This window comes from Loa loa, assembly GCF_000183805.2.
Source record: "Loa loa unplaced genomic scaffold supercont3.451, whole genome shotgun sequence".
Taxonomy (NCBI): domain Eukaryota; kingdom Metazoa; phylum Nematoda; class Chromadorea; order Rhabditida; family Onchocercidae; genus Loa; species Loa loa.
Window position 1 is genome coordinate 30,855 of NW_018108631.1, and position 11,319 is coordinate 42,173.

The 11,319-nt window shown below is 29.9% G+C and overlaps 2 protein-coding genes across 2 annotated transcripts in view; both read right to left on the reverse strand.

The window, feature by feature from the left end:
• The window catches only part of LOAG_18698 (eukaryotic translation initiation factor), a gene marked incomplete at its 5' end in the record, with an annotated part of 8,705 nt that extends 2,492 nt beyond the window's left edge, over window positions 1-6,213 (reverse strand). Inside the window, 13 exons of the mRNA XM_020451361.1 lie at window positions 385-605; window positions 995-1,151; window positions 1,518-1,769; window positions 1,970-2,128; window positions 2,282-2,440; window positions 2,653-2,817; window positions 2,984-3,118; window positions 3,873-4,053; window positions 4,311-4,489; window positions 5,027-5,143; window positions 5,332-5,434; window positions 5,673-5,803; window positions 6,094-6,213. Of these exons, the coding sequence (XP_020304860.1) occupies window positions 385-605; window positions 995-1,151; window positions 1,518-1,769; window positions 1,970-2,128; window positions 2,282-2,440; window positions 2,653-2,817; window positions 2,984-3,118; window positions 3,873-4,053; window positions 4,311-4,489; window positions 5,027-5,143; window positions 5,332-5,434; window positions 5,673-5,803; window positions 6,094-6,213 (2,079 nt within the window). The remainder of the gene's footprint in view (window positions 1-384; window positions 606-994; window positions 1,152-1,517; window positions 1,770-1,969; window positions 2,129-2,281; window positions 2,441-2,652; window positions 2,818-2,983; window positions 3,119-3,872; window positions 4,054-4,310; window positions 4,490-5,026; window positions 5,144-5,331; window positions 5,435-5,672; window positions 5,804-6,093) is intronic.
• Window positions 6,214-6,437: 224 nt separating this feature from the next.
• Window positions 6,438-10,792, reverse strand: LOAG_08846 (hypothetical protein; the record flags this gene model as incomplete). The annotated part of the gene is made up of 7 exons (XM_020447814.1): window positions 6,438-6,728; window positions 7,172-7,429; window positions 7,587-7,740; window positions 7,966-8,122; window positions 8,478-8,649; window positions 9,055-9,164; window positions 10,675-10,792. Coding segments are annotated over 7 exons (1,260 nt in total), but the record flags the coding sequence as incomplete, so codon positions are not given.
• Between the last annotated feature and the right edge of the window lie 527 nt (window positions 10,793-11,319).

Sequence of the window (11,319 nt, forward strand, 5' to 3'; positions counted from 1 at the left end):
ATATATATATATATATATATATATATATAGAGTTCCAAAAAATGAAACGGATGTGTTATACCATTGTGCACATAAATAAATAATCTTTAGATAATGCTATGATATAAGTAAAATATATGTACATTTATTAAAGGACTTAAAAAACTATTCTTTTTTTTACGCTTTTATTTCTGCTTTGTAAAATGATGTATCAAACTAAGAATTAAAATTGACAAAAAGAAGGAAATAATCCTTAAAAGGTTCAGCTATTAATATTTCTTTAAAACATTTTTCACACAAATTTTTTATTATTGAATTCAAAAGTAACAATTTTTCTCATGTATAAGTTGAATTTTTTATGAATTAGCAAAAAGAAAAAAAAAAAAACAAAACGAAACAACTAACATATTCGATAACAGTATTAGCGCTATCCAAGCCATTACAACGCTCACTCATCAATGTTGCTTTATGCTGTTGTGATAACGCTTCAGGTGGATCACCAAGGATATATGAAAGACGAGCAAGTAAACGCATACATTTCACCATATCGGAATGCATCGCACCGTATACAGTATTCATCAGATTTAGAGATTCTAATACTAAATCAAATCCAGCACGTAAATGACCTGAAAATAAAAAAAAAGAAAAAACAAAAGACTTTTCATTATACCCATGTTTATTGCATAGAAAAATGGAAATGTGAAAATATAAAGAATTATTTCAAGCATAAATATGCAACAAATGACAAATGAATACATTCTTTCCTGAACCCAATTTCTTTTTATTTAACAGCATATTTCACAGAATTATCGAAATGAATTATTCCATCTAACTTATATGACTTTCATACGTTATCAACCTCTCTTCTTTTTAACTATTTTGAAGTTTTTTCTATGTCGTGTTCGCAACAGTGAATAATCTTATTCATCTCGAATTAAACTATTTGATTCGTTACCTCAGTAAATGACTAAATTACCTAAAAAATAAATGAAAAAGAACAAGTAATGAAATATACCTTGCTGTACTTTAGTTTGCCCAGAAAGGAACAAACTATGAGCATCCACAGCTTTCGGATCAACATGTTTCGCTTGACAATACAAACCCTGAATATCATCTTCAACGAACAACTGAGATTTTTTCCCTGCTTCTAAATTATAATCCCGCAAAAGCATCTGAAAATATGCATACTTTCATCCAATAAAATTAGAAAAATTTAAATCAAGTTGAAATTCCATTTGAATTTTATGAGCCATTTATTTGTCTCATTCGGAAACAATGACTTTTTTTTCCCAATACTTTTTTTTAGAGATCAAAATATACAATGGCATTCCTTATTTCCAGAGATTTACACGAAAAATTAGGAATATTCTATGTAGGAATCATTTCCTAATTAAATCATAAATGACATGCTACAAGAACTACTTTTGCCAGTTTGTACTTTATAAGCAACAAAGACAAAAAGTTCTCACGTCAATTCATTAAGCTAACTTTTCATACAAATTGATTATTGAAGATAGGATGTGTCATCAAAATGATACCTGAATTCCAACTATTTGTGCAAAACGGCGTAAAAACGAAATTTTTTGAATTCCAGTTGTGGATAAATATGCATCAACATTTTCTTCATTAATTTTAAATGCATAATAAAAATCAGCATCTGACTTCACACGTTCCCAAAGCCTATTCGATGACATTTGAACCCAGTCATCATTTTCTTTACCACCATTGTTGATCTGCTTCCGACGTTTCGATGACCGTGATTTTTTGACACCAATTATTGACAGTGACATCTGGAAATTGGATACGACTTCAATTTAGTTTTATTCACAACACCACCTTTTGATGCAGTGTATTTACTCACATTGCCCTGCTACAACAACAACCGTTACAATAGACATCTCTTTGCATTTGTATAATTCAAGACTAATCAAAATAGAAAAAGGAAAATTAAAAGTTGAAAAAAAAGTGAAAAGCAAAAACAAAAGCTAACTTCCTCATTAGACGATGTTATAGGTTCAGTTGATGGACTCAGGAGACAATTCAGGAAATGTGATACTGCTGTTGCCGTATGCGCTGATGACACAGGTTGCAGATAACTACGGAAGATATGTTTTGCACATCGACATAACAACTCAGTAATACAGATCACCTAAAATTTATTTAAAAACTTTAAAACTAATTATCAGTCTCAAATGCATAAGTCGTTGGAAAACACATGATGTACGAGATGAGCAATTAAGCACATTAATTATGGCGCAAATAACATGAGTCAATAAAAATAAATAAGAAATTGACTACTTACTTTAAGATAAGTTAACCGTTGAATACTTTGAATATATTGTGTCAATTTACCCAAATATCGGATATTAATACCGCGTGAATGTAACGAATCACTAAGCGATGCACCATCCAATGGCATTATCGTACGTTGTAAACAGTCACGAACGAAATTTGGCAATTGCTAAATAAATAGCTACGATAAAAATAATAATAATACACATTTGAAGGAGTTGACAATTACGGAATATTTCTAAAATTAACAGAATTATTAAAACAATCAGTGTATTGTTTCCTCAATCAATTTGTCAAATCAATTTATTGTGTAAGATTACTGAAGTATTGCAATATTTTAAATATTACTGTACAAGATCATTGAAATAATGCATCGCATACCTGTACGATTAAAAATTCAGCTGCTTCAGCTACCAAACGTCGTTGCTTTGCAATATCTTCATTCTCGGCATGACGTACCGTTGAACAATAACAATCAGGATTAAATCTAATATCAAATGCATCTGTACGAATTGATCCTACTGCTTTTGCTGCCTTTGCCATTATCTTCAGAATAAAAAATGATCATTTTTCTTAGAGAGGAATCTTTAAAAAATATGAAAATCTCAACCTTTAAAAACTTAGAATTGTTCAAAAATCATGGCGAAAAAGTATCAAATTTAACAAAGTCCCAATATTAGCCGCTGAAAGTAAACTATGCCAAAGGACTTACCTGCTCCGATATTTCTTTATCCAATCCGTCAGCTTTTTTTTCATCGTTATCAATAGCTTCTTTCATAATTTTTTTAGCTGTTTCAGTTTCCAGTAATGGCATTTCATCAACTTTCATATCAGCAACTATTTCACTCTATAAAATAAAATATATTTTCAAGCTCTAGTTTTGATTGATAAAATATTAAGTTGGATTAATTCGAAAGGACTGATGGGACCTAAATTTTGTCAAAACTAATACAATTTATCAATTTTAAAATAACCAAATCATAGTTATTTTATGACAATATATTAAATGCTTTAAGATAATAAATACCTTAGAATAGCAGTGATGATGATGATAAAAGTCAATAATTAATAGTAATTAATAATTAATAATTAATAATTAATAATAATAATAATAATAACAATAACAACAATAATAGTAATAATAATAATAAAGTTAATCTCATGTTCAATTTTTGGATATCTTAAGGTTTTTTTGTCTCAAATTAGCCAAAAATCAACAATGTCACTGCAATTTCCTCACACCAAATTATTTGATATAACTTTATAAGAAAATGATATTTCTCAAATATATTCGAAATCTATTTTCAAATATATTTCTATTTTTTCCAAATATATAAAGTAAAATTTATTTCCAAATATATCAAATATATTCGAATCTATTCAGACATGCAGCAAGTAACAGGAACGAAAACTGAAATAACGAGGAAAAAATTATGCATATCGTTCTCTTAATGATTTCTATTGACAAATATCTGCAAAATTAACAGGTGAATATTGAAAAACAAACGAAAAAAGAGAACGAATGTTTCACCATTTTTGCATCGTTCTATTCCTAAATCCACAAAAAAATATTAAAATTCAAAATAGTTCAAGTAAAATACCTTGATTTGATTTATAATTGCATCTTCTTGCATTGTCTCGCTAAATCTGTCCACTTTTAGAATCGCATCTTCCTTCTGTTTCGCTTCATTCGTACCATCATCATCTTCCGTCGCTAACAATCCCAGCCTAGTTTGCTGCACGTGATATGCAGCTATACGAATAAACATCAAATAACGACACCTTACAAAAAAAAAAAACAAAAGACTGTAAATTTAAATCAGAACTATTTGATCTCTTAATAAATAAAGTACAACAAGCTATGCTGAAACATGTATATCACAATAAGGCATATTGTGATATACATCAAATATCATTCAACAGTATCATAAATTGCAAATATATATTGCCTAAAATGATATAGGTTAATATTTCTCTTTTTAAGAGAGTAAAAATATAAAATATTTTGAAATAAATAAAAAAAGCAAAAAAAAACAAACTCGACGAAAGCCTCAATTAGTTCCTGCCTCAGGGAAGCAAGCTTATGTGGAAATGCACGTGGATATCCATTTGCCTTACAAATATCCGTTACTTCCGCATCTTCAAGATAATTTACATCTGGTGGAAAAGTTCGTAACAGATCTAAAATATAATGCCGCAAATCGTTTCCAACAATACCCTGAAAATGTCAAGTAATTTAATATTTCTCTAGCTGCCACACTTATGTTTTTCCATATTCATTCAAATGATAATTCTTCTTAAAGAGAAACAATATTCTATGATATTTTATAAATCAAAAAAATTCCAATTCGATCATAGTAGGCCATTCACTGAATCCCTTATTGTCTAAACAATTCGCTCACTAAAAAAAAAAAAACAAATACTTTAATACTGTTTCCGAGAATGTAACTCGTATATTTTTTAGGAATCTTATTCGTTCGTTTCCAATTTCATACTGCTTTATACTATTTTAACAATACTTTGCAGAAAGGGTTAACGAAACTTTGAACTACCTAGGACCAATCAATTTATAGCATGCTTCCTTCCTTAAACTGAGAAATTTTTCAGTAGTTTAGAACGAATCTCTATCATATTGTGCTGTGATGTAGAAAACGCCTAATAAACCCTCCCAAAAAAAGAAAAAAAATCAATTTCCACAACAGTTTACGTTAACAGAGAGTATTACTCTTAGTGTAAAGTCAACAAAGATCCTTACTTTAGTTTCAAAAGATGAACATAGTTTAATGATTTTTCCATCATCCTTGCCATTGTAAACTTCATGAGGTAAAATTTTCAATTGCTCTGCTGGCTTCGATAATAAATCATGATATTCCTATTAAAATATTTGACAAGTAAGCAAGAAATTGACGCAACATTCATCAAGAAACAGTCAAATTCATTATTCGTTTTTTTTTTTTGCATACATTTGCATGTGAAATATGAAAAAATATTTCTATCGATGTCATATCTTATTCCACGATTCTATAAATCTTATGGTTGTTATAGAAAGGGAAGAGTCACCTCAGAGCTGACAACTGTTTTACCAAAATCAACCGACCCGTAAACAACACTTTGTTCCTGTTCTCTCTCCAAAATACCTGGTATAATTGATTGCGCAGTCACTCTGTAATATGCATCGTCTATATCTATATCGTCTATAGCAAATAATGCACAAACTTATGATACATAAGCGTAAGTAAGCAGAATATATTTTTTGTAATGATTTGAAATTAAAGCATCAGAAATTAGGAGTGGTCATAAAGGCTTTTCTCTACATGACTAAATCTAAGTTCCTTCTCAAAATTACGTTACTCTGTGTACCATTAATATCTTTTCTTTTGAAAAAAAAGAAATATAATTACCGGAACCCCTTGTAGTCAACTATGACCATGCCCAAAGTAAAAAGTTTTGCATTATCAAGCTGTGCATAAGCTCGCACACCTTGCAAATCATTCGATGTTGCCGCATGAGCAGCTGCATCACCTCCCAATTCCTGGAATGTGACCGGTAGAATTATTACAAAACTGACGTTTGTAAGTTAATAAAATTGTTTGGAAATATGAAACTACTCCTTTCCCTGAATCATTTCCATAGATATCCCTAATACGCCCTCGGAATTTGGGAATTCCCAAGTTAGTATTGCTAGAATCGATATTCCACTATTGATGTGCGGAACTTTTAGTTTTGAAATTCACAAAATCGGAACCAAAAAAAAAAATTGAAATATTAAATATGACATAATGATGAATCAGGAATTTATTCAATAGAATATGCCAACCTAACCTTGTAGTGATCTTTGACATCAAACCCAAGCGAAAAGAATATGTTATTCCATATATACATATGCGTCCGCGGTTCATCCGCCGGATTTATTGCAACCACATTTCCATCGACAACTGCCATTGCTCCCAGAAAATAATTATATCGTAATTCGAAGGAGAAGTGATTCATTTTTCCAATTAAAATTTAGCAAGCTTAAGAATCATTTGGACGACGCAAATAATAATCTAGAGGACTTCCTCCCATTCCTTTCAGTGATATACTTCTGTGATCTATATATAAGCATATAAAATTGGTGAAACAGAAAAAAAACCCTTATAAATTCCTCGAACTATTGCAAAAGAATATTAAATTCTTGCTATTAGTAAGGAGATATTTAAAATTAAGATATGATAAACAATCACTTTAATCGCAGCAGAAACGAAATCGCTATGAATTTTAAAGATAGCTCTTTCTCGAATGAGCCGTTCACCGAGTGTTTCACGTGGTAACTCATGGGTCGTTTGCAGCTCCTCGTTCCAATCACGAATTTGTCCAGGAATATGATCTTCAAGACCAATTTTATGAGGCTGTGTAAAATCTTCAGCACGAATTCCATCTTCGGTTTGCTCGAATATCGGTGCTACCCATGAATTTACCTGAAAAAAAAGTCTTAGTATTATCTACAATTAAGGAACGAAATTTAAAAAAAAAAATACTTACACAGAACCCAGTAATATCTTTTCTATTCTCTTTTTTAATCTCGAAATTTCTGCATTTGCATAAGAAGGATGAAAATTACAATTTCTATTTAATTGAAAAAAACGTGCGTAACCGCTCACCAAGTTTAATGTAACAAATTTAAAATGAATGGGTTACATCATCCATAATGGATGTATGTGAGAGATGTCCTTCACAAATGAAAACAGACAAATAAGGCTTATATATGTATATGTACGTTAACAATATCGCCAATTTTGTCAGCTCTTAATCTAGATTCATTGGAATAACTAATTAAATTCTAAAATTTCAATTTGCAAAGAAAAGTAGAAAATACAAAACAAAACTACTTTTCACTTTCGCTTTTAACAAACAGTAATACCTGATATGGTGTTGGCAATCGCTCAAAAATATGCTTTTCGGAACGCTTCTTCAAAATTAAAGACATAGCTCGTTTAAATGAGGTGCTAATTGACGACAACAAATCCAATAATGAATGATGAATAGCCCTATGTGAAGGTGAGGGTGTTGGTCGGAAACCTGCTTCGCTGGTTGCATTCACATAAAAACCTTTCGTACAACAAGTTATATGATAACGTCGTCCCTCTCGTGTATCAACTGTCAAATAGAGAACATCGCCCTGTATAGGTTCTTCATTTATACAATTTACTGTTAGTAGACAAAAAAGAAAAAAAAAAGACTTTTTCGAACGTTCCAGATATTAAATATATCAAAACTTTTAAATCCAACCTTTTCTACTCCTGAAACAGTTTTGATAATGATTTTCAATGACAAACCTTCAATTTTCGATGTCCTGGTGGGGGATTAAACGGTGATATTGCCAGACTTTTCAGCGCTAACACAGGATCTTTCATTACTGGTAGTAACGGTATTAATGGACGTTCCTTAGATCCTGGTAGAACATAATCAGGGGGAGAACATTCTAGTGACCTGAAAAAAGTAATATTTCTAACTTGTTATTACTTCTCACATCTTTAAATATCAACAATTTATTCAAGATCAGTTTTAACTAATAATACCTGTAACTCAATGCTCTGTTCATTTTCGCTATGCATTACAGTAAAAAAAATAGAACAGTAATACTGCTCAACAGGTCGATAACATTACCATAATACTTCTTATATAAGAAAACCTACTTTGTACTGAGACACTTACTTGTCAGCGTTTTTTTTACGATCTCCTAATGTCATTGAGGCAAGATATGACAGTGATGCACCATCAGTACCATTAACAGCATCAGACATATCAAGAGAACGAATAAGATCACGAACATGTCGAATATGAATTCGAGCTTCTCGGGTTGTATATGGTTCTGAAATAATCATATGATTTTTGATAAAAATTCTGATCATATTTAATATGTAAAAACAAAAAAAAGTAGAAATTTCAGAAAATTCAATTTCAATCGACGAAACATTATTTCACTACAAAGATCCTAGATTTGTTTCTTTTTTTTCCTTTTTAGGTGTCGATGTTTACAGATACTTTCCCCACATTTTGATAAGTTCATATAAATTTCAAATTTTCATTTTCAAGTTCAGTAGGTATGTCTGTTTAGTAAAAAAAGAATCGACATATATTATCAATTAAGTAATATTTGGTATATTTCAACTTTCCGAGAAATTCCCAACCAAATTACATTGAAACGGAAGAAGCCATATCCTTGCCTTCGACAACTCTCAACACAGATCCATCTGTAAGACCAGCAACATTTTTCAATTCGGTGAAATGATCCAACGAAATACCATTCAACTGTAAGCTGAAACACGTACGATGACACGTTGCTTCACGTTCTAGCAGTACCTGATGTAGCTCCTGCACCATTTCACTTGAATTTACCTAAAAAAGAAAAAAACTTATTTTTTCAACTAAAATCGTGCACTTTTATTAGTTCTAACTTTGACTTGTAATATCAATGCTTCCTTTGCTTGTTTTTCTGAAATCTCATAATTTAAGGATTAGTTTTGAATCCATTGTGATGCAAAATTCCAGGAGAAGTGAATTAATGAAGCAAATAGAAAAGATGAAAAAGAAAAACATGGGAAGGTGAGAAAACAGAAAGAAGTGATGGAAATGAGTGCCAATTTTACTGAATTATTTTTCTTTTACCAAGCTGTCAACTTGATAAAACTTCAAAATCACTGAGTGATTGAGGATTTTAGCCTATTCTCAAGACCATGAATTTCAAAATTTAGTAAAGATTAGTATTCTGATTTAGCATTGAAGCATTTAATCAATACATACCTGTAAATCGAACGGTTCTGCACCAGGTGCAATCAAACGAATACGAAATGTTGTTTCACATTTATCACTCGGACATAATGCTTCATCATCGTTACCGGTTTTTTCCACTGCTAAAAACAATTTAATGAAATTTTCGTCTTTTTTTGAAACATCATTGTAATCACAAAAATTTTCTTTACAGAAACATAAAATTTTTATGCTTAATTTTACAGAGAAAAAATTTCTTTAGAAATTTGAAAAATTTGAAAAGAAATCGAATTTCAAAAATAGAAAAACATAGAAATAATAATAATAAAATACTTTCTTAAACGGAAACTAAATTTCCCAACCATTCTTTATTGGTATTTAAAGCACATGTGCATGGTGTTTATGTAAAGTACGTATATGACATCTAGTTTATGCAATACTTCATAAAATCTCTTCTAAATTGAAAATGAAAAACTGCAAAAATTTTAGTAAAACTTGCAAAAGGCATATCCTCTGCAATCCATACATATAATTTATTCAGATATAATATTCCGCAAAGCATGCGTTCAATTTTGCAAGTATGAATGATTTTGAAAAATTCTGATAGATTATTTAATAAAAAAAAAAAGAAAATCAAACAATACAATATTCAATTTTACCGAAATAGCTAAAACGAAATGTGTTTTAACGACTTTGCTCAATTCTATCAGTAATTTCAATGAAAAAAAAAAAAAAGTGAAGCAAATGGATGGTAGAATGATCATCGAAAACATTCATCTAAACATTCAATACAATATAACATCACTTCCGGATAATGTTGCATTTGCTTACTTACGAGGATTTATGATGTTTACTGCTAACATTCTTTTCAAATCATCCCAACTGATTAATATTAATCACTTTTTTGTCTATATTTGTTCACTACGGCATTATATAGGGAGCAAATAATGAATATAATTGAAAAATTTTGTATAAAATATGTAAATAAAGATTACACATTGTTGTAAATTATACATTTGTTGCACTTTAATATAACAGTGCCTCATGCATGCATGTAATATTTACATGCATGCATGATTTTGAGTTGTGGTTCTGAATTATTGTGTTCAAGTAAATGTACAATAATGATAGTAATATTGATGGATAATGAACATTCCATTATTTTTCTTCCTACGATCATTATATGACAATGCTAATTAGAAATTATGAAACAGCTAATTTCTGGTCAACATTTAATATCCTATTCTATCCCACAGATACAATAATGATGATTTTTTTTCGTTCTGTAAAGCATTCACACTAACTATCCAATTGAAACATGCTTAATTATAACCATTCCTTGTTTTTTTTAAAACATTAACCGATGTTTTTTGTGAAAAAAAAATTGAAATATTAGATGGTAATTTAGAAATGATATTTCATTACCAGAATATTTGCTTAAAACAGTAAGTTAAAACAGTAAGTTGTCAGCATTTAGGAAAAAAGTTACATGTAATGAATGATTTGATGAACGATTATATTCAGAAATTCCTTCCCTAACGACAAATATGTAAGTGCATTAATTCCAAAATTCCCGGTTGCAGTGTAATTTTTGGGAAACCTAAGTAACATGAACAATTATGATAAGTGAAAACGAAAAGAAGAATGAATAACCTGGAGAAACGGCTCCTTCCTCGACAGGTGTTAACGGTGAATCAGGTGATGAAGTTTCATGACCAGAATCACTGGCAGAATTATGCGGTGAATTCTCTTGTCCATCTTCCGATAATGTCTAAAATATTTATTACATTATTAAGTAAAATAATAATTGAACAAAAAATTTATCAATGGATTGCATAAATGATTAAAATTACCGCTTTAATAATGCAAATCATGTATTTTATAATAATTTGCAAATAAAAATGGTTCAAAAATAAATTATCGAATCTTTAAAAGATAACTCTGTTCGAACGTTTAAGACATCAATTAGTAGTGATAAATTTGAAAATGAAAATATTAGTAGTAGCATTCAAGATAAGTTTGTTGTTGTTTCTTACTAAGATTAATCGTCAAAATATTACATAAACATATGGCATTCTTTTACGCTTTTTTAAAGAATAAATGGAGAAAAAACAAGAGGAGAAGAAAAAAAACAATGAAATTAACAAATCAGAGAAAATTTTTTGCTTTTCATTTATATTTCACTTTTTAAATATTGTATTATAATATTATTCTGCTGTCCTATTAATTCCCCTCTTCTATTTTAACTTCATTCTGTCTATTGCTTTATGTTAATGAACATTATATCCATATAATGGA